This window comes from Vipera ursinii, assembly GCF_947247035.1.
Source record: "Vipera ursinii genome assembly, chromosome: 2".
Taxonomy (NCBI): Eukaryota; Metazoa; Chordata; class Lepidosauria; order Squamata; family Viperidae; genus Vipera; species Vipera ursinii.
In genome coordinates this window covers 109,457,448-109,478,906 of record NC_139513.1, presented here as the reverse complement: position 1 = coordinate 109,478,906, position 21,459 = coordinate 109,457,448, and the positions used below count along the sequence as shown (strand labels likewise).

Genomic DNA, 21,459 nt, shown 5'->3' with positions numbered 1-21,459 from the left:
CATGCCAGAGGCTGGACTACAACGGCTGCGTTAGATGAACTTTGAAGCCGGGCGTTCCTGGGGCTCTTGGAAGGGCGAGCCCGCGCCTTCAAAACACCCCGCTTCTCGCCCCGATCTCTGGCCTGTTGCGGGAGCCCAGCCCTCCGACTCCTCCCCCGAGCTAGCTACCCCGGCTGGGCTCTGGAGACAAGATCCTGGCTAGGCCGCCATCTCCGATCTTCCCCGGAGCAGGCACCACCAACTCGCCACCTTTGCCACCCTTGGCGGCTGGGAGGAGCCCGTGTCGGCGGCGGAGGATGCCCGCCGGTGGGCGCTCTCCCCGCCCGCGCCAGGGCGCAGAAATAGCGGCAGCCTTCGCTTGGTGGGCGGAGCCGCGAAGTTGACTTTAAACGGAGGAAGCGCAGCGCTTCCGGTTCTCCGAAGGTCGGAGCTGGAACTTTGGGCACCGTCTGAGCTTCGGGCATTGGAGCATCCCGGTTCGTACTGCGGTTTGTCGGGGGACTGCGGTATAGTTTGGGTCGGATCATGCCAGCTCCCGCTCTTGACCCTGGCTTAGGACTTGGTATTCTGGGGCGTCAGGGTTCGCACGACACGCGGACCCACAATGTAGCCGGTCACGTTTTAACGACGCGGTTGTGTGAATGCGACCAGCGTTGTGGGTTTCGCTCACCGAGAAAACCATGGTTGACTCTGTGGGTGAGGGGTTCGAGAGAAGCAATCCCGGCAAATCTGTCCGTTTCGAGGTGGGGAAGGAAAACAAAGAATTTAGGAACGCTCTAAGACTTTTGCAAAGTTGCTTAAGTTATTTCATGCTGCAAAACCTAAATGGAAACATTATTAACTTACGAATGTACAACTCTCCCGTTTTCTCAAAGACAGCAGCTATAATCCTTGGGGAAGATTAATATGAATGTATTTCTTCTGCAAGCAAGGTGATGCTCTGTATTCCCTCTTAGAGGTGTTATCTGTAGATTTTTCTAAAGTATATTATTATCCTGGCTTCCCTTTGTGAAGCTGCATAGCATTCAAAGAAAGGGTTAGGCTTTTACTGCTTTGTGGCTCAGTGTGAGCTTGGATAAGGGTTTTTGTTTTTCCACAGGAAAACAGGGCAGCCCTCTTTTTCTAAAAATTGTTGCAACAGATGTAGCTTGAAGTATTGGTTAGTGTCTAATGCTATTTGAAATTAAAACTCTGCTATTTTAACTAAAATACCTAAAAGAAAAAAAAATCTTCCCTTTAGCCCAGGATTATATCCAAAAAAAATGGAATCTCTCTATCGCTGCTTACTGGTGCCCACTCGCATCATGCTGAAGGCCTCCAACATTGCGATGCAGTTGACCTTGTATGGTGCTGGTTGTATTGCCGCTCTTTTCTACTCTGTGTGGGTGTTCAGGCTGATAATTACTAAAGGCCCAAGACGGGTGTTCCAAAAGATTCAGAGGCTCCCACCAAAGATCCTCACTGATTCCTGTTATGGTGAACACAAGTATCTGACCCTCAAGGTGAGTCTGCTTAAAGTAAAGGTAGAGTTCCTCACTGAGATGTATTAATCAAAGTTCACTTTAGATGTGAAGATAAGATTTTGGAGCATAGTGCTACAGATATAATTGAAAGGCTGGGAGGGGCATGCCTTAAACCTCAATTACCTGCCTGTTTAGCATAATAATTTCTGTTCTAAATGACAGCTGCTTTCAAGAACTCAGGAAGAGACTTTGTCATCACTCCTTACCCAGTTTCGACTATAGATCAAATCTCTGGGGGGGAAATGTGCTTTCTCATATGATCCTTGGATAACAGTGTGTTGTTTACCTCTGTCTCTGTCTTGGCACATTTGAGAAGTCGGGAATACGGCTCCACTACGTTACAGCTGGTGAAGAAGGGGCTTGCCTGATGCTTTTTTTGCATGGATTTCCCCAGAACTGGTAAGTCTTGCTTTAGCATGTGGTTGTAGAACATGATTGTGCAGACAGTTTTAAACTGGGGATTGGCATAAGTTAACAGCCCAGTGTGCAAGAATCCAAAATTGCAATCAACTTGAATTTGAACGATAGCGAACCTCAAATTTAGATTGAGCACCTGGTAAGATGGACACACATCTGTACTCAGGAAATGAACTTCTGGAATAAGTGTGTAATCCTGTCCATAGCCAGAAAAAAGTCAAAAGGACCCAGATTGTTGGGGGCAATTAAGCTGACTTTGTAATAATGCCGCTTGGGGTGTGTGAGAAAGCCCTAATAAGCAGGCATATACATAGAATGAAGGCTACTGCTAAGCTTGTAAGCCGCCCTGAGTCTTCGGAGAAGGGCGGGATATAAATGGAATAAAAAAAAAAGATATCATACTTATGGCATATTACAAATGTAGGAGAGATGCATGACATAACTGGGAACAGGAAATTACCCAGAGAGAGATGATATTCAGCTAGTTGGAATTAGATTGCTAAAATTCACTGCAAATCACTGTCAGACAACATTCCATTTTAATTACAACTGCAAAATATACCATTTATTTAGTGTTAGTTACATGTCAAATGAAATGTAAAATATGTGCCCGGTGGAATATATAACTCCTCATCAAGTGAACTGGGAGGGTCAATATGAATGACAACTTAAATCTAAGAAAATATGCAAGGGCGCCTTTCGCTGTCCTTTTTTCTTACCTTTGTGTGGTTTGGGTGTATATTATGCAGGTTTTCATGGCGCCATCAGCTGAAGGAGTTCAGTCGAGCCTTTAAGGTGGTGGCACTTGATATGAAAGGCTACGGCCTTTCTGATGCACCGCTGGCTTGGGAGTGCTATCAAAGGGATGTTATTCTAGAAGACATACAAGGTGTTATCAAAGCCCTGGGCTCCAATGGAAAAGATGGTGAGTTCAAGAAGAGGGTGTGTTTTTTTCCTAGCTGGAAGATCTGATCTGCTATAATAGTGGCTATTACCTGGAAACTTCCTGTTCGTGAGTGTGGAGGGAGTAAGAAGGGCACACCTGCTGTTGCCTAACTGTCTACGTTTTCAAAAATATTTCAAGAATACTTCAGGCAGCTTTTTGTGACTAATGCTTGTTCAGGCTTTCTTTCCTCCTGGAATTTTTTCTCTTTTGTTCTTCAGGGGATCCCAAATGCATCCTGGTAGGTCATAACTGGGGAGCAGCAATTGCGTGTGAATTTGCTGCCAATTACCCTAACATGGTGGAGAAGCTGATTTTTATGAATGGTATTCCAGCACATGTTCTCTTTGGTAAGGCTAATGTTCTTCTGAGTCTTTGGGGGTCTCCATAAGGGATTCCGTACAGAGGGTTCAGTGGCCATTGAAATTGCATAGTGAGCAGTTGCGGGATCTGGCTGGACTGTTCCACTGCACGACTATTTGTAGAGAAAGGTGTTCTTCTCTGAATCAAGTATTCTATCACAGCAAGCTAGAGCTGAGGCACCTGAGAGCCCAGACCAACCAGTTTGTCATTTCTAGAGAGGTCTCTGGTGCAAATTACTAAAATGCACAGGATGAGTGTGGCACACTTACATGTGAGAAAGTAGCTGTGGCTCAGAGTTAATAGGCACCTATAGATACAGATATTGGTTCACGTTGGCAGCACTTGAATTCAGTAACTGGGCATGAGGGATTTGAGACGATGCTAAGGGGAAAACCTTGTTTAGAATGAGAATAAATGCCAAGGGGAAGTGAAGTAGGGGCCAAATAGCAATGCCAGTGCAGGCCAGGAAAAAAAAAAGACTCTTTGGATGATCCAAAGCAGGAAATGGGAACTGGCACCTTATGCATAGCTAATTCACCAAAGAAGAAGCACCAAGCTTGTCTGAAGGGGCATCATAATGTGGACCCTGGACCCTGAAGATATTTTGCTTGCTAAGTGAACACTCATTAGGACTACTGGAGGGAGCATAAGGTAGCATGAATTAAACTCAAGTGAGTAGTGTTCTCCCTCCCCACAAATATATGGGTTGCTAAAGCTCTGGCTTTCCTCTAAATTGTTTGGAAACCCTTCACAGGACTTCAGTGTAGTTCCCCTGAGTGAAGCTTTCCATCTCATTCGGAAATGCCAATCTTTCTTGGTAAAGAACTTGGAGTAAGAAGAGGGAGGAAGGTTTGAGGTTTGCTGATCTTCATCTCCAGCAATGGATTTTGAGAGAGAGAGAGGGGGGGGGGAGAGAACAATCCACAAAAAAGGACGAAAACTGTATTACAGCTGTGGGTGTAATACAGCCCTTCCCTCTTTAAAGTGGCCTGTGCTGCTTCAACATCCAGTTGTGTTGCTGGGCATGAAAAAGGGTTCTCAGTTCTGATGGAAGCTTCAGTTACTCTAGCACAGGGGTGTCAAACTCAATTTCATTGAGGGCCGCATCAGCATTGCGGTTGCCCTCAGGGGGCCGGGTGGGTGTGGCCAGGGTGGGCATGGCCTACTGGGTGGGCGTGGCTAGAGTGCGTATGGCCTACTGGTTGGGCGTGGCCAGCTCTACATCGTTCGCCTCAAGGGTGCCTATGGGGGCCTCGGCAGGAGTGGGACAGATCTGAGGGTCTCTGGCAGAAGGAGGGTCTCTGGGCCAGGGCCAAGGCAGTGGGGGCCGTTCCCTCACTGTTTCCAGGATGGCTTTGCGGGCCGCATGAAACCACTTCGCGGGCCGCATCTGGCCCCCGGGCCTTGTGTTTGACATGTCTGCTCTAGCACATTGGCCCAGAATCCATTTAAAATATCAGTTGATTCTCTTGCTTGGGCTGGCCACTGATCCAAATGCTAGGAATAGCAGTCCAAATTGGATATTTTAATTTTTGACGATTTTGAAATTGTTTGTCTAAAGAAGGCTTCAAGACAGACATAATCTGAAAATTAGCTTAAGTAACCCCAATGAGAGACTTCTTAGCTCTTCAAGCTGGCCTTTTTAAGATGTTTCATATACATTAAGCATTGCTTGTTTGCCTCAATGTATTTTCCTTTTCAATCTTGCAGAGTATTTCCCCAGAAATCTCACCCAAATTATTAAATCCATGTACATATTCCTGTTCCAACTACCAAAGATACCGGAATGGCTATGCTCCTTGGATGACTTCCGTGTGAGTAAAGATTAAGGAACAGCCTGAAAGGTTATAGCCTCTTGCTTTAGAAGAGTAAGCTTAAATTATTTATATCAGGGGTCTTCAAACTTGGCCCTTTTATGACTTGTGGACTTCAGCTCCCAGAATTCCTCAGCCAGGCACACTGTGGTGGTAAATGAACTCCATGGAATGTGAGGCAAAGGTGAATTTGTTTCATGGAGGACTTGGGGATAAACAAAGAAGAGCTCTAATTGCCTGAAAGATCTTATGAAATGCTTAAGTCTTGACATGTCTAGAAAGAGAAGGAGGAGTCTGCTGTGTATTTTCCTGCCTTCCTGCCTAGAGCTGTGTGGCTCTGATCCTCGGTAGTCTTTCCAAACCCAACAGAACGTTGGGAAGAAGCTATCCAGAGGGGCTTGCAAACCTGCCTGTCCATCTGTCAGCAGGAAGATTCTAGAAACTGAACAGGATGGGACCAGGTTGGATGGAGACAGAGAAAGGCAGAAGCTGGCAGAAGGAATACTGAGTTAAAAAATGGGCATGATCCAACTGTAGAGGGGGAAAAAACCGCGAAACATCCCCATCCTGTGGATTGCTTCACGCTAAGCCCCCTTGGCTGATCCTTGCTGGTCGTGCAACCCATTGAAGAGGATATGTAGCTTGCTTGGTGCTTCGCAGTGTACAAATGTATGAAGCAGGTAGTATAGGAGGGGAAGGCTAGAAATGCAAATAATTGCTTTTATAATAGTTTTATTTCACAGAAGCCTGTAGCTGCTGTGGGTAGAAGGCTTAGAAGAGTTCTAGAGGCAAGGCTCTGCATTCTTTCCTCGCTTTATTGAGTGTCAAGAAATCTTTAATTGCAGCCCACACATCCGTACTTCTGGGTGAAGTCACAGAGACAAAACAGTGAAGCAACTTTGTCAGGGATCCAGTCCCTTTAAACCCAGATTCCAGGAAGATGAACACGCCAGACAAATTCATATTGCTTCAAGAGATCCAGTGGGGTGTAATCATGAAGGTGTTGGACTAGGGCTGCTAGAAGTCCCAGGTTCATGTCTACAGTATTTTTAGTCATAGAAGCTCACTTCGGAGCAGTCGCTGTCTCAGTTAAACTACCTCATGGGACAAATGGATGTGCAAATGCTTCATACATTCCTTGAAGAGAGAAAAAGGGGCTATAAATGTTAACGCGTAAATGTTTAAACTCTCACAAGCATTTTCCACAGTTTGCTCTGTCTCAAAAGACCCTGTGTTAAACAAGAGGGACATGTGTCTCACCTGTGTCTACATTTCCATCTTATTTCTAGATAATAAAAGTGGCCACAAGCGAGAAGACAAGAATCCAGGATGCTAATTCACAGCAGAGGAGTTGCAGCCCCACTTTGCATAATTTCTCAAGGCCTAGTGCCTTAACTCCACCCATTAACTACTACAGGAATATTCTCAGGTGGGAGAACACTCCACCTGGGTTCTGGTCTTGGGCTGTATCGGCATTTTTTCCTTCCCTGGGGATTGCCTGTACTGAAACCCAATGTCTTTTAATATGTCAGGCCAGAGAATGAGAAAATCCTGTGAGCTTTCTGAAAAGCAGTCTGACAGATCTTTGTTTCTAATAAAATTGGGAGATATTGGTGTTAGATTGATGCTAAAGTACACATTCTGGTGAGAGAGAAGTTCCCTGAGGATGGGGTCCAGAACAAGTCCGAAAACTCAGAAGACCAACCCAGATTGCATCTGTTCTAAACCAGCCCTCTTCTCGCACCCCTAATCAAAGGAAGAGTCTGGAAAGCGTCCAAGATCAAAAGGCTTCTGCCAAGTTTTAATTACACTGTTACAAAAATACAAGAGCTTGACTTCTCAAAGAAAAAGTTGCTTTCAGCAACTAGCCCCTCCCCAAACACTTCTTTTATAGAGAGCTCAGGGCGTGGTCTCCCTGTGCCTCCTCCCGAGGAGTCCCATAGCCTTCCTTTGTTTGTCCCTGCTCGTCTGCCTCCTGCGTCGGGCGTCCTTGAACAGGGCCAGCTGTGGGTCATCATCCTCCGCACTCTCGGGCTCACACAGCTGAGAAGAGGTTCCCGGCTGAGGACTCTGCAAAGTCTCCAAATCATCATCAGCCGGTTCGTTTCCCTCCTCCCCCACATCTGAGTCCTCCGATACATCGGACCCGGCTGTCGGGCCCACAGGCTGGCCCTGAGTCACAACACTATCCCGCACCGCAGGGCCCTTCCCCCGGGTCTGCCGATCCGGATGCGGTCGGGATGGGAACTGTTCGTGAAAAGCAGTCACCAACGCAGGGGCATGAACGGCGGTCGCGTCTTCCCATGTGAAGTCCTCCGGCCCGTACCCTTTCCACTCGATCAGGTACTGGAAGCGACCTTTCAGCCAGCGGGAATCCCTGATGCTGGCGACCTCGTACTCGGGGGTGCTGTCGCCATCACGAGGTCCTGATGGGGGAGGTTCCGCTTGGCGAAGTGGACAAGCCGGTTGTTCGGGGACCAACAAGGACCGATGGAAGACGGGGTGCACGCGCAGGGAACGTGGCAGAGTTAAACGATAGGCGACCGGGTTGATGACGGCCTCGACTGGGAACGGTCCAAGGTAACGGTGGTCCAGCTTCCTCGCCGGCCGAGTGGATGGTAGGTTCCTGGTGGACAGCCAGACCCGATCCCCCACCGATAATGGAGGCGTATCCCTTCTCGACCGATCGGCGAACCTCTTGTAGTCGGCCTTGGCCTTCTCCAGCTGCCGTCGCACCAACCGATGGATCGCCTGTAACTCCGCCATGAATTCGTTCGCTGCCGGCTCCGGTGAGTCCACGGGAGAAAGGGGGAAAAACCGAGGGTGATAACCCACATTGGCCAAGAACGGTGTCATCTGCGTGGAGGTGTGCTGCGAGTTGTTAAAGGCAAACTCGGCTATGGCCAAATAGTCCACCCAATTGTCCTGCTGCAGGTTAACGTAGCAGCGCAGATACTGCTCCAAAATGCCGATGACCTTCTCGGTACCCCCGTCGGTCTGAGGATGATGCGCGGACGAGAGGCAAACCTTAATGTCCAACGCCCGCATCAACTCCTGCCAGAAGCGGGCTGTAAACTGGGCCCCCCTATCGGAGACGACTCTATCGGGAAGGCCGTGCAGCCGGAACACCTGTTGGATGAACATGCGACTAGTGGCGCGAGCTGACGGTAAGCCGCGACAGGGGATGAAGTGCGCCATCTTGGTCAACATGTCCACCACCACAAACACTGTCGTGAAGCCGGAGGATGGGGGTAGATCCGTCAGAAAGTCCATGGACACAGCCCCCCAGGGTCTCTTGGGCGTTGGCAAAGGCTGCAGTAAACCAGGCGGGGCCCCTGTCGCTGACTTGGCCTGCCTGCATGGGACGCAGGAGGTGACATAAGACTGGACATCGTGTCGGACTCGGGGCCACCAGAATGTACGGGAGACCAGGTTCAGAGTCTTGAACAGGCCAAAATGCCCCGCAGCCGGGTTATCATGACATTGGCTGAGGACGAGTCCCCTGAGTGGCCCTCCTGGAACATAGAGCCGGTCACGATAATACAGGAGTCCATCCGTGACCGACCAAGGCGAATCTGGCCCCACCTCTTCCTTCCGCTGAGCCACCCACGCCTCCTGCTGCTGCGCCTCCCGGATCCGAGCCCGTATATCCACCGGCTCCCGCACCGCAGCAAAAGACTCGACGGGGATCACGGTCCTGGGCGGAAGCTTGTCTTCCACTCGGGTGTACTCGGGCTTCCTGGACAGAGCATCCGCTCTCTGGTTGTGCCCGCTTGGTATGTACCGCACCCGGAAGTCAAACCTCGCAAAGAAGAGGGACCACCGGATCTGGCGTTGGTTCAAATTCCGAGCGGTCTGCAGGCTTTCCAGATTCTTGTGGTCCGTCCGGACCTCGATTTGATGCCGCGCCCCCTCCAGATGATGCCTCCAAGCCTCGAACGCCGCCTTGATGGCCAGCAGCTCCTTCTCCCAGATGGTATAGTTGCGCTCCGAGGGATTCAATTTCCGTGAGTGATACGCGCAAGGGAAAAGGGTACCGTTGGGCGTCGCTGCCTGAAGTAACACGGCCCCAATGGCAATGTCGGAGGCGTCCGCCTCCACGACAAATGGCCGTTGCGGGTCAGGATGCTTCAAGATGGGCTCCTTCATGAAGGCGTCCTTCAGAGCTTGGAACGCCTGTTGTTCGGGGGCGTTCCACTGGAACCGAGTCTTCTTCTGCAGGAGCCGGGTGAGGGGGGCTGTCAAGGCAGCAAAGCCAGGGATGAATGTCCGATAGTAGTTGGCAAATCCAAGAAGTCGCTGAATATCCTTCACGCGACGCGGGGGTTGCCAACTCTGCAATGACTCAACTTTACTCGGTTCCATGGCGATGCCCTCAGGAGAAATGCGGTGACCCAGGAAATCAATGGTCACCTGGTAGAACTGGCACTTCTCCAACTTGGCAAACAGCCGATGATTCCGGAGGCGCTGCAGGACCTGACGGAGATGCTGATGATGCGCTTCACGCGACGGGGAGTAAATCAGGATGTCGTCCAGGTAAATCACAACAAACTGGTCCAACAGATCCCGAAAGACGTCATTCATAAAATGCTGAAACACAGCGGGGGCGTTGGTCAGGCCAAACGGCATCACCGTGTACTCGAAATGTCCATAGCGAGTACCAAACGCCGTCTTCCACTCATCACCCGGCCGAACCCTGACGAGGTTGTAAGCTCCACGCAGGTCCAGTTTCGTGAAGATCTTAGCCTCCCGGAGTCGGTCCAAGAGCTCGGGGATGAGGGGCAGCGGGTAGCGGTTACGCACCGTGATAGCGTTGAGTTTCCGGTAGTCACAGCAAAGCCGTAACTCGCCCGACTTCTTTTTGACGAAGAGCACGGGCGCAGACACTGGCGAGGACGAGGGCCGGATGAAACCACGAGCCAAGTTCTTCGTCAGGAAGTCCCGCAATGCAGCCAACTCGGGCTCCGACATGGAGTACAAACGCCCCACTGGGAGAGGCGCATCAGGGACTAGGTCAATGGAGCAGTCGTAGGGCCTGTGCGGGGGTAATGTACCTGAGCCTGCAGTTGTGCCACCTGAGTGGCCAGCAAGGTGAGTTGCTGGTTGAGCTGGACATTCTCGGCAAGAAGCTGCTCCATCGTAGTATTAAGGGGTGGGTGGCTGAAAGCAAACTGTTCTAAACCAGCCCTCTTCTCGCACCCCTAATCAAAGGAAGAGTCTGGAAAGCGTCCAAGATCAAAAGGCTTCTGCCAAGTTTTAATTACACTGTTACAAAAATACAAGAGCTTGACTTCTCAAAGAAAAAGTTGCTTTCAGCAACTAGCCCCTCCCCAAACACTTCTTTTATAGAGAGCTCAGGGCGTGGTCTCCCTGTGCCTCCTCCCGAGGAGTCCCATAGCCTTCCTTTGTTTGTCCCTGCTCGTCTGCCTCCTGCGTCGGGCGTCCTTGAACAGGGCCAGCTGTGGGTCATCATCCTCCGCACTCTCGGGCTCACACAGCTGAGAAGAGGTTCCCGGCTGAGGACTCTGCAAAGTCTCCAAATCATCATCAGCCGGTTCGTTTCCCTCCTCCCCCACATCTGAGTCCTCCGATACATCGGACCCGGCTGTCGGGCCCACAGGCTGGCCCTGAGTCACAACAGCATCCTGCAACTGTATCTTGGGACAAGGCCTTCATTCGTGATGCTAAAACATGAACATGTCTTTAACTAATCCTTCTAGTTTCTTCCTAGTAATTGGTGTGAATTAAACCTCGGGGGTGGGGGTGGGGAGAAAGAACAGGAAGGATTTTAGCATATTAAAGCAGCAAGCTATTAGTTACCCAGTGCTCATTTTAACATTTATCAACATGTGTCTGCTTTTACAGCTGGATGCCACCAAAGCGCAGAGATATTTTGGTGCCCACTCTGCTGCTTTGGGGACAGAAGGATGCATACATGGAAGGCGGGCTGGTAAATCAGATACTGCCCTATCTCCAAGGCAGCTACCATGTACATTTCTTCCCAGATGGGAGCCACTGGATACCTGAGGAACAGCCAGAAAAGGTCAATCAAGTGATATGGGATTTCCTTCAAGGGAAGAAAAATGAGAAAGAGCTAGAGTAACTGTTGTGTAAAGTAAAGGCATCCGTACTACTTGGCATGAAGAAATAGTAGCAGCTTGGCCTGGCTCTGGATTTCTGATCCTTTTTTTGTGTGTGGGATGTCTGCATTATATTGGAATCCAAGTCTCAGGTAGCATTAATGGGAATTTCCCCAGGCTCCACTTCCTTTTTGCACAGCCATAAGGATTAAAATCGAATAGAAAAGCAAGTCTCAGCTATATTTGTTGATGTGCCTTGCTGCAGCCAAGTCCTGAGCTGTTCCTTACTGCATAAGATCGAAAGACAGAAAGTTGTTGGCTTGAATCATATTGAAATCAAAGTTCTCATGACGAAGTCAGCCTCTTGTTGAACTGTGAACCTGGGATGTACTATCAATGCCTCATGAAGAATTTGCTTCCTGACCCATGAAGGACTTGGAGGAATGACTGTGCTGGCAGATATCCTACAATTACCTGGGAGATAATTTGCAAAAATATTGCGTACTCCGTTACTCTAAACAGAGAAAGAACGAAGACTGCTTCCATAGCAGGACATGTCAAATGTACTGTATATACAATAAATGGGGGGGGGGGGAGAAGAGACTATTCAGTATGTAAAAGGATGATGCTGTGTGCAATTTACCATAACATAAGTGCTCCTGATGCAAGATTTGGGTGATATAATTGTTGACAAACCTGCAGTTGTGATAAAAGATTTTTGGGTCGTAGATTTCATTTATCCTCATATTTTGGACCTGATATCCGAAAGGTTGAGTTGATAGATTAGGTCAGGAGGCTCTAGTGCAGGCCTGAGTCTGCAGAATGCAAGGTTGGAAGCCACACTTTTTCTTTCCCAGAAGCCTTTGGGATTGACACATACTAGTTCCATGTTGTGGCTTAGTAGTTCTTGCTGCTAGCCCTGTCTTTTAGGGAGTGCCTTGCTTGGCACATCTCCCTTGTCACAGCATGTAAGAGAAGGTGCGCACAGCCTATGTGCCTTCCTTATGGTGCCACCTGCTGGCATATTGTAGACAGTGCAGACAGCAGAGGATATCATGAGCACTTCTTGGATGGGTTGATAGACCAATGGCACAAGAAATAGACTTAATCGTTTTAAAAAAGGAAAAAAGAACATGTAACAATCCTCTTCAGCCTTAAGCAAATGCATTTAAAGCATTAAATGTGATAATGGGAATATAATGTTCAAATCACAAAGTGCAACTTAAAAGAATCTCAGAAGAACAGCAAAGGGAAGTGTATAGGTTCCAGGGCAAACCGATGTTGATCCCCCTTAAGTTAAGAGGAACTGTGCTGGAAAGAAAGGCCATGTTGCATAACGGACTCAATTTGCACACAATGTGTAGAGAATATAAATGCCAGAGACAAGGCATAAAGAGCAAAGCCTTTTATTATTATTATTGCATTTATTTGCCGCCTATCTCTCTGAGAGGCTACTCTAGGTAGCTTACAATTAAAAAGAAAGGAATGAAGAGTCTAAACAAAATGGAAGTAAAATAATAGAACAAAAATAATAAACAGTGAAAGAGAAAACAGCAATTGGATAACAAAAATGGGTGGGTGGAAAGCACAGAGCAAGTGGGGGAGGGGGGAGGGGGAGTCTGCTGTCAATCCAGCAGCCACCTCTAGTGTGGAACTCTCCTGTTTGGTCTCCAGGCCAGGTCTTAAGGCTTCTGCAGATGGATATGAGGGTGCGGGAAGATCTTACCGTATAGGGTAAGGTATTCTGATGGGTGGGTGCTGCAGCAGAGAAGGTTCTTCTGGATCCTAATAGTTGGAGTTCTTTGGTGACAAGATCCATAAGTAGGCTCTCTCTGCTGGCACTAGTAGGACGGGCTTGTCCTGATGCCATGAGGTGGTTCATCAGGTAGCCTAGACCAGGGGTAGGCAACCTTGGCTCTTTTATGACTCGTGGACTTCAACTCCCAGAATTCCTGAGCCAGCTGGCTCAGGAATTCTGGGAGTTGAAGTCCACGAGTCATAAAAGAGCCAAGGTTGCCTACCCCTGGCCTAGACCAATGCCGTTAAGGGCTTTACAAGTCATAACCAGCACCTTGAACTGCATTCAGTAGCAGACTGGAAGCCAGTGAACTTTGTGGAGGAGAGATATAATATGGGCCATTCCAGGGGTCCCAAAGACTTGTTCGTTCTTGTTGCCACACTTTTTTTCCCCCACCCTTGTTTAGCTTTTTATTTTTTGTAAAGCAATAGATATTGCCACTGAGTGTTTTTTATATTCTAAACTAGTTTTTACTAGTCACCTGTTCTAAGGCTACTCTGCCTTTGACATGTTACAAGGAGGCAGTGTTGCAGCAAAAAGTTCAAGCCATTGTACATACTAAGAATCTGATACAGCCTACAGCTTTAAAATAATTCCGATTAAAGAGAACAAAAGAAAAAAGGAAGAGGGGAAGAACACTTACTTGATTTTTTCCCCTTGAAGTCTAGTTTGCAACTTTTATCAATTCCCAAATTACGTGCAATTTAAAATGAGCAAAAGTCAAATATTTTCTAATTGTGGACCTAAATGCAATGTTTTATGGATGTAATTAATACTAATAATATAGTAACTGCAGTAATGTGATCTAAGAGACTCTTCCATCCATGCACAGGCGCAAGATTATTGGAACCCTTTGGTTTTCTGTATTACAACTTCTTTTTCTTTCTCACTTTCTGTTCTTATAAGCCACCACCTCTATTATGTTATCAATACCTCAGGCTTCTCATCCGTCCTTCCTGAAAGAGGTTTTTGCCATGGGTCTTCACACATGAGACCAAGGACGTGGTCCTTCAATGACATAGAAACCCAAGCATTTGCGATAGACCCTACTTGCTTGTATCATGTTGCTCATCCATCTGTTAATGAGGGATTATTTTGATTTCGTACTTTGGTGGTATTTGCCGATAGGTTAATTATTATAATACTTCCTTTGAAAGGAATGAACGGTTGAGTTCAGATTGTTTCTTCCTACACTTCAACATTACCATTCATAAAATGATGGTACCAGGGAGAAGAGAGGATGGATTAGAATGGTTGATAGTGGTAACTTACTGCTCATCCTCAGTTTGGTACTAGGAATAGTCCATGCTCTATGAAGAATCCCACTTGTGCTGCGTGGCAGCTGTTTTGGAGAAATTACAATGTGGGCAGTCAGACCCTCCTACCCTATGATGTATTTCCTCTTCCCTCCCCTTTCTGGGATGGATTTCCTCCTGCTTTGTCTCTGGAGAGAATCCCATCTTCCGTTGTCCAGCTAACATGTGACAACAGCAGATGTGCAGACACTGGGAATATTACCATTTTCTGACCTTGGGGACACCTTGGAAATATCTTTTAAATGCTGTACAATCGTCATCTTAATGCACCCCACCTGTTGTATTTGACTCTACATGCAATAAAGGTATTTCTATATGATAAAGGGTGTTTCCACGAGTTCAAACTATCTGGAGAGAACTGTTAATGGTAATGGCCTGCTTATATAGACCATAGAAGTCTTAACAAGGGGTTAATTACAGTACAACGGCTTTGGATCCAGAATAGTCAGAAAATGATATTGAATTCCTCTTGTCTGCATATTTCTGCAATCAAGCATAGTCAGAAAATGAGTTTTAATTCCTTGTGTCTGCAATTCATATATGTGGATGTTTCTGCAATCAAGCTTAGGCAGGAAATGTAATTGGAATTCCTTATATCTGCAATCTAAAGCATGCCTGTTTTTCTACAATCAAGTTTAAAACAGTCAGAAATGTAATTTGAATTCCTTTGTCTGCAATTTGTATATCTGCATGTTATCAGCAAGCAAAAAGTAAGAAAATATTTTTGAATTCCTTCTGTCTGCATCCTACATGTGCATGTTGTTTACAAGCAAGGCTCAGTCAAAAAGGCGCTTTGGAAAAGTGCATGCCTGCAATTAAAATCCTGTGAACTCTTGTTTCTTTCTGTCTCCCTGTGGAGACCAGCAAAAAGGCCAGTTAAAATCTTACTGCCTCTCTGCCAGCGAGTTTTAGAGTGGCTGTAAATGCTAATGAACTTTTACTAAGATGTACCTTGAACATTTCTAATTGCAAAGGACTGTGTTTGTAAGCTTGAGTTTTGTGAAATCAAGATGCAACATTAGAATTTTCCTGTCTGTCTTCTCCAAAAAATTGCCTCTCACCTAAATTGTCTGAGAAAGATCAGAGGTTTACTGTTGCAAACAATTTGTTTCAGAGCTGAATCTTTACTCAAAGAGGAGAAAAGTTTTTTAGCTTGCTAACTCTTTGTTCTAAAGACTGATGAGGGAAACCATAGGTAAAGGTAAAGGTAAAGGTTCCCCCGCACATGCGTGCTAGTCGTTTCCGACTCTAGGGGCCGGTGCTCATCTCCGTTTCAAAGCCAAAGAGCCAGCGCTTGTCCGAGGACGTCTCCGTGGTCATGTGGCCGGCATGACTAGACGCCAAAGGCGCACGGAACGCTGTTACCTTCCCACCGGAGTGGGAAACCATAAGGAGCAATAAAACAATTAGTCACCTGGCAACCCAGCTCTTGGTTTGCTGCTCACTCAGAGACCCCCACCTTTGGAATGCCAGCTAATGTAGCAGCTTGCAAGCTTGGATTTATATTAAACAGAGAGAGAGGCATTGATGCAATGATGACTAGCCATGCAAGCATCTTTACAGAGATTTCATCCTGTGCTGTTAGCCATTGTCTTTAGAATTGGAATTTTGCTCAAACAAAAAGGTTTGCCAGTTAGAAATCCCCCCCCCCGTTTTGTTCTAAAGGCTGCTGAGAGGTCATAAAAAGGGGCTATTAAACAATTAATTGTCTTGGTAACCAGCTCTTGGTTGCTGCTCAGTCAAAGAGACCCCCACCCTTGAAATCCAGGAGACAAAAGGCCAGCTTGGATTTATGCTAAGGCAGGCAATAACCCCTGGTGGCCAAACTGAAACGTTTAAACTGTCTGCAAATTTGAAACGCATGTTATGGCAAGCTATACAAGCATTTTATATGAATAAGCAAGGCTCTAGCTATAAACAAGGAACAAAGAGCAAATTAACCTTCATCAGTGACACAGTTTACAGCCTACGGTTGGTACTCTTAATACGGACAGGAAGTCCCTCGAGAGTTCCAGACCGGCATCCAGAATACCACTACTTGGGTATGCATCCAGGAACTGCCTCTGTAATGGTTCCTAAGCTTCCCAGTAGAGGCCACTTCCTCCCATCTTCCTTTTCACCTATACTGTACTGGCCACCTAGATTCCATTCTCATCAGCATGGTTTTTATATTTCTGTTCCTCTAAGATTTATAATAAACTTCCTCCTTAAATAATCTGACAATTTGCCACTCTCTCCATGGTGATAAAAATGTTTGATTTTTTAAAAAAACTGAACTGGCTGGTTTCTGGCATGCAAACCCTTTTCTCACTTCTTGTCCTTCAAATCTTATGTTTTCCCCTAACTCAGGGGTCAGCAACCTGAAACAGTGAAAGAGCCACTCGGAACCGGTTCCCTCACAAAAGGAAAAATGGAGCCGCAAAAAAATGTGTGCACATGCGCATACATGGGCACATGCGCAGAACAGAGTTTGACTGAAGAGTGGAGCCAAGGCGAGATATGCACCTACCCTGCATATTTGAATTGATTGGTTGAACTTTTTTAGTCCCACTTTTTTTTTTGGACTGCACATGGCAGAGGACTGGGAGCCCAGGAGACAGCTGAAAGAGCCGCATGTGGCTCCGGAGCCGCGGGTTGCAGACCTGTGCCCTAACTCCTTCACATCTGCTTTTGGGGCATATTTTACAATTGATATGAGAGGACAGTGCCATCTGGTTGTGTCTACCAAGTAGGTTTCAGTCTTATGAGTGGGACTATAACACTTTTTGGAAGAGTGGCATTCATATTTATGCCAGATGTGGCAAAACTGCTTATGTTGCCTTGTAGATTAAACTGAGAACTGAAACTGAGCTACTGTTCTGGTGTGTGTGTGTGTGTGTGTGTGTGTGTGTGCAGGAGCAGCTCCTACATTAAAGGAAGAGGAACACATTGCAACAGTGGCCTCATTTAGGGTTACCAGATGTCCAGCCAAATTGTCCCCAAGTCATCTGTCTGGCAGGCACAGTCTTAAAATCAAGTATTGTCCATCTTTTTGAGTGTCTTGGTAAGTTTTTTTTTACTGTTTTCACATCAGCAATCATTGAAACTTTCATGTTTTGTGACTTTTTAAATAGTTTGCTTCTTTCCTCCCCTTATCCCTTGACAGACTTCACAGCCTGCATTTATGCTATTTAGTTCATGTCCTGATTCCAATAATCAGCTATACTCCAGCCCCTTCAAATCTATGATCCCTGTGGACTGTAGATCACATTGATTCATCATGTTTCTGTAGTAAAGTTTGAAAAGTGTGTTGATTCTATATTATCTCCAGCATACGTTCTTCAAAGTAAAGATGTATTGGGAAAATATGGTGAAGATTAGAAGTCTTTTGGATGCTGGAAAAAGTAATTTCACATACATGTAAGCCCAAATACATTTTTTTCAGCTTTTTGCTGTATGTGTGTGTGTGTGTATGTATGCCAAGAAAGTTAAACAGTGAGTGTCTCCTTTTTGCCCATGTTTGTCCTCCTTTCCAATTGTCCATGTCCTCTTTTGCCTGTTCAGCTACCTGCTAATTCTCACCCTCAGTTGCAGGAGCAAGAGATAACACCTGGGATAGAAATCGAGCACATCCCATATACTGTATATGGGCAAAAAGGGCCTTTCCCAAGCAGTTAGTTTCCTACAAGCCCTTTTGCCTTTTTTCTTCTTCTCTGAAGAAGTAACAGCCTGATCATACAATCAGGAAGGATCTAATTATGCAGAATTCCATGTCGAACCATCCTTTCAGGCTCTTAATATGCACCTTTTAATCCGGGACTCTGTCCTCACTCTGAAAAGAGCACTGACAGGGCCAAGGACAAGTCAGAGCCCTGGGAATTAGTTAGAAGAGGACCGCTCAGGACGGACTATTGCCAAAGACTCCCTGGAAGGGGTGAAGAAGCAGGGGCAGCTCTACCTATGACCGTCAAAAATGGTGCCCTCATTCCAAGGAGCCAGACCAGAGAGTGCTGTGGATTAAACTCCTGGGAGGCTGGCTCCAAGCCAACTGGAGCCTTATCTTTGCTTGCCTGGCCCTTTGCCAGCCCCCTTCCCACAGTTTGTTCCTCTGTGGGAAAGCTCTTCCTCAGGCACCAGAGATGTTTGGCTGTAACACTTAGCATATGGCAGGAGGGCCTGGCCTTAGGAATGGATCACTTAGGCCTGATCCTGTAGGACAGAAGCCCCCCTCCCTCTTAAACTGAAAAGGGTGAGTAACTTGGTTTGGGTGAGGCACAGCAGTTACCCAGAGGTCTAAAAGAAGTCTGCATTAGCTCAGTGACTGGAGATGTACATTGTCAAGAAGGAAACATTTGCCTACGGACAGCCTTCTAAGGCCTAGATCTGTGGAAGGGCTTCAGAATGAGAGAAATGTGTTCTCTGCGTAAGGCTTTTTGTTTCAATTCAAGACATTAAATGCAGGAATCAGCCTGGTTTCAGGGCAGAGACCAGAGGAAAATGCAGTTTAGCTTTAATTGCATTAATAACAATATCTGAGCTTGTGTTGTAAGTATATATGTGGTATATGACAATGAGATTGGAGAGTGAAGCCAGGAGCACAGAAGGAAAAAAAATGGGGGGGGGGGGGAGAAAAGAGAATTGGGGTGAAAGTGACTTTTCCAAGTTGATATTTTAAAAACAACTGATAATAGTGTGTACAGATAACATCTCTACTGGGACTCATGAAGCAGCTGTGCACACTCAATACATAGACCAGGGGTCTTCAAACTTGGCCTTTTTATGACTTGTGGACTTCAACTCCCAGAATTCCTCAGCCAGCGTGCTTGGCTGAGGAATTCTGGGAGTTGAAGTCCACAAGTCATAAAAGGGCCAAGTTTGAAGACCCCTGACATAGACAATGGGGGACAGCCTGTGAAGCAGTTGCTTGGAATTTCCAAAGTTTTTTCTTTTACAGACCTCTTCAACTCTCTCTCAAAAAAAATGGTAGTATCTGTCCCCTACAAATGTTGCTGGCTTTCAGTTGTTATTAGTGCCAGTCAACATGGTCAACACTTGGAGGTGCAGGATCTACCCCAAAGATGAAGGAACTTTTAGAGGTTAAATCCTAGGATATGTGTCTCTCCTTTCCAGGCTTCTTTGAATGACTGAGGATCTTCTAGAGTCAAATTGCACATTAGATGTGTTATCAACTAAATTTGAGGGAACAGCAACCTCTAAGACTTTGTCCCACATTGCTCAAAAGGACAATATGAGCATCTTACATAAACATAGCTATTAGGGTTTAGGGTTTATTTGGCAAACCTGGTCAATAATGCTTTATTAATACCATAGTAATGTAGACTATCGCTTAGCATGATATAGAATCCAAGCTTGTGTCTAAAATCCTAGGAAACCATACTCTTCCCAAGGCTAGGGAGCCATTTAAAATGTGTACAAAAACAGGAGATGAAAAGTAACTGCCTCCATTGATACATTGCCTTCAAAGTTGTCCTGTTAAACACTCAGTGGCTCCCATATTTGGTCCAAATACAGAAATTCAAGGAACCTGTCTAAGACAAGAAACAGCAGTTGGAAAGGCTAAGTATCTTGAAGAAAGTACCGGTAATATAACAAATGAAATTAGTACACAGTCATGTTTCCTGAGCTAGGGACACACATATCTGGGCTGATTAAACTCCAGACAACTATGAAATGATAGCAAAGAATTTGTTATTTACATATCTGTTGGTTACAATCTTTGGTTACAAACATCTAAAAAACTCAAGACTTTTGCAGCCATGATATGGTAACACCATTCTGAACTAATTAACCAAGACCAGTGCGATTCAGTTCAGTTAGAATTCAAAGTGTACAGAAATTGGGCTGAGTGCTTCATGGTTCAGTCAGCCATGTTTAATGACAAGAAAACAACCTTCTACTTTCACTACAGCTATTTTGCTCAATAAAAGTTTTTTTTCCTCATGGGCACATTATATCATTTATTGAATGGTAACACAAAAGTGAATCAACACTCTGTGCTTTTTTTTAACTTCCCAATTTAGTCTAGAGACCTGGTAAGTCTTGGTGGTCTCCAATTCCTGTATTAAGCCAATTTGACCCTAGCTAGCTTTTGGAGATCAGCCAAGATCAGCTTACCAACAATGGTGTTTGGCTGGACAATGATACATTGTGTCCAGTAGGGGGAGCACTTACCTCAGGATTAGCTAAATAAATAACCACACAGAATTAGATATGGAAATAATCTGCTTTATTCAACTTTATATTATATTTTGAAATCCAGAAATAAGTATTAAATGTTTTCTTTTGGAAGCAGTATACAAAGATTAAGGTCTTATCATTCTAAACTATGTTATTCCCCCCCATGGAAACTTTTATACAAGAAATACAAATAAATAAAATATGCAAAATAACAATAAAACAATCTCTTAAATACTAGTTACCAATACCAGATTACATAAGTGACAGTAAAGCTTTATATCAATATCTACATCTATCAATCTATATATGCATATCCCAAATAGATACCATTTTAAAAGTGTTTTCTTTCAATACTTCAATAAAGTCCCCTGAAACACCAGCTCAAGTGAATTTTGACATCAGCACTGTGTCGTGGAAAAGGGTATGTTTTATTATATTACTTAGTATTTCTCTTTCCTAACTGTGTGGCAGTCAGTATCCCAAGCAGTTAAATAATCAGTTCACAAAAGAAAAGTTCCCTGCTCCAAGCATGTTCACTCCCATCAATCTTATAGAATTGATTATAGAAGTATTCTTATAGAATACTTTTATGAAAACTTTCCTTTTGCAGGATCACAGTCCAGATGCAGAGAATTGAAAAACGAAAATTTGCTGTGTGTCTGCACAACTTCCCAAAAGACTAACCACTGGAAATTGATCAAAGAGAGAAGCAACCTGGAATTAAGGAGAAACTTCCTGACAGTGAGGACAATTAACCAGTGGAACAGCTTGCCTCCAGAAATGTTTATGTTTATGTTTTATGTTTACTGGACTTATATACCGCCCTTCTCCTGTAGGACTCAGGGCGGTTCACAAGGAATTTAAAATAACAATACACATTACAAAAGTTAAGAACAATTAAAATAATTAAATTTAATCCTTGAATAAAATAAAACCCCTAGTAAACTCCAATTAAAACTCAATTGAATAAAATTGCAATTAAAATTCTCAGTCCTGGCCGGAAAGCTCAAAGAGCCAGGTCTTCAGGT

At 45.5% G+C, this 21,459-nt stretch overlaps 1 protein-coding gene across 3 annotated transcripts; it reads left to right on the top strand.

Moving 5' to 3' along the window:
* Positions 1 to 367: 367 nt before the first annotated feature.
* EPHX3 (epoxide hydrolase 3) lies at positions 368 to 13,079 on the top strand. 3 transcript variants are annotated; one of them, XR_014491624.1, is made up of 9 exons: positions 368 to 476; positions 1,241 to 1,502; positions 1,840 to 1,922; positions 2,690 to 2,865; positions 3,105 to 3,233; positions 4,957 to 5,060; positions 6,350 to 6,489; positions 10,926 to 12,867; positions 12,908 to 13,079. XR_014491624.1 is itself a non-coding variant. In XM_083355726.1 (8 exons), exons 2-8 carry the CDS (start codon positions 1,263 to 1,265, stop codon positions 11,161 to 11,163), a joined length of 1,113 nt encoding a protein of 370 aa, XP_083211852.1. In that variant the 5' UTR covers positions 368 to 476; positions 1,241 to 1,262; the 3' UTR covers positions 11,164 to 13,079. The 3 variants fall into 3 exon arrangements, 1 of the variants encoding a protein (XP_083211852.1); XR_014491625.1 differs by having other exon boundaries at positions 1,837 to 1,922; XM_083355726.1 differs by having other exon boundaries at positions 1,837 to 1,922; positions 10,926 to 13,079.
* The last annotated feature ends 8,380 nt before the right edge of the window (positions 13,080 to 21,459 follow it).

Coding starts and splice junctions, on each gene's coding strand:
- EPHX3 (XM_083355726.1), top strand. CDS start 1,263: ATGGAATCTCTCTATCGCTGCTTACTGGTGCCCACTCGCATCATGCTG. Junction 1,503..1,836: donor ACAAGTATCTGACCCTCAAG/GTGAGTCTGCTT, acceptor GGCACATTTGAG/AAGTCGGGAATACGGCTCCA. Junction 6,490..10,925: donor TACTACAGGAATATTCTCAG/GTGGGAGAACAC, acceptor CTGCTTTTACAG/CTGGATGCCACCAAAGCGCA.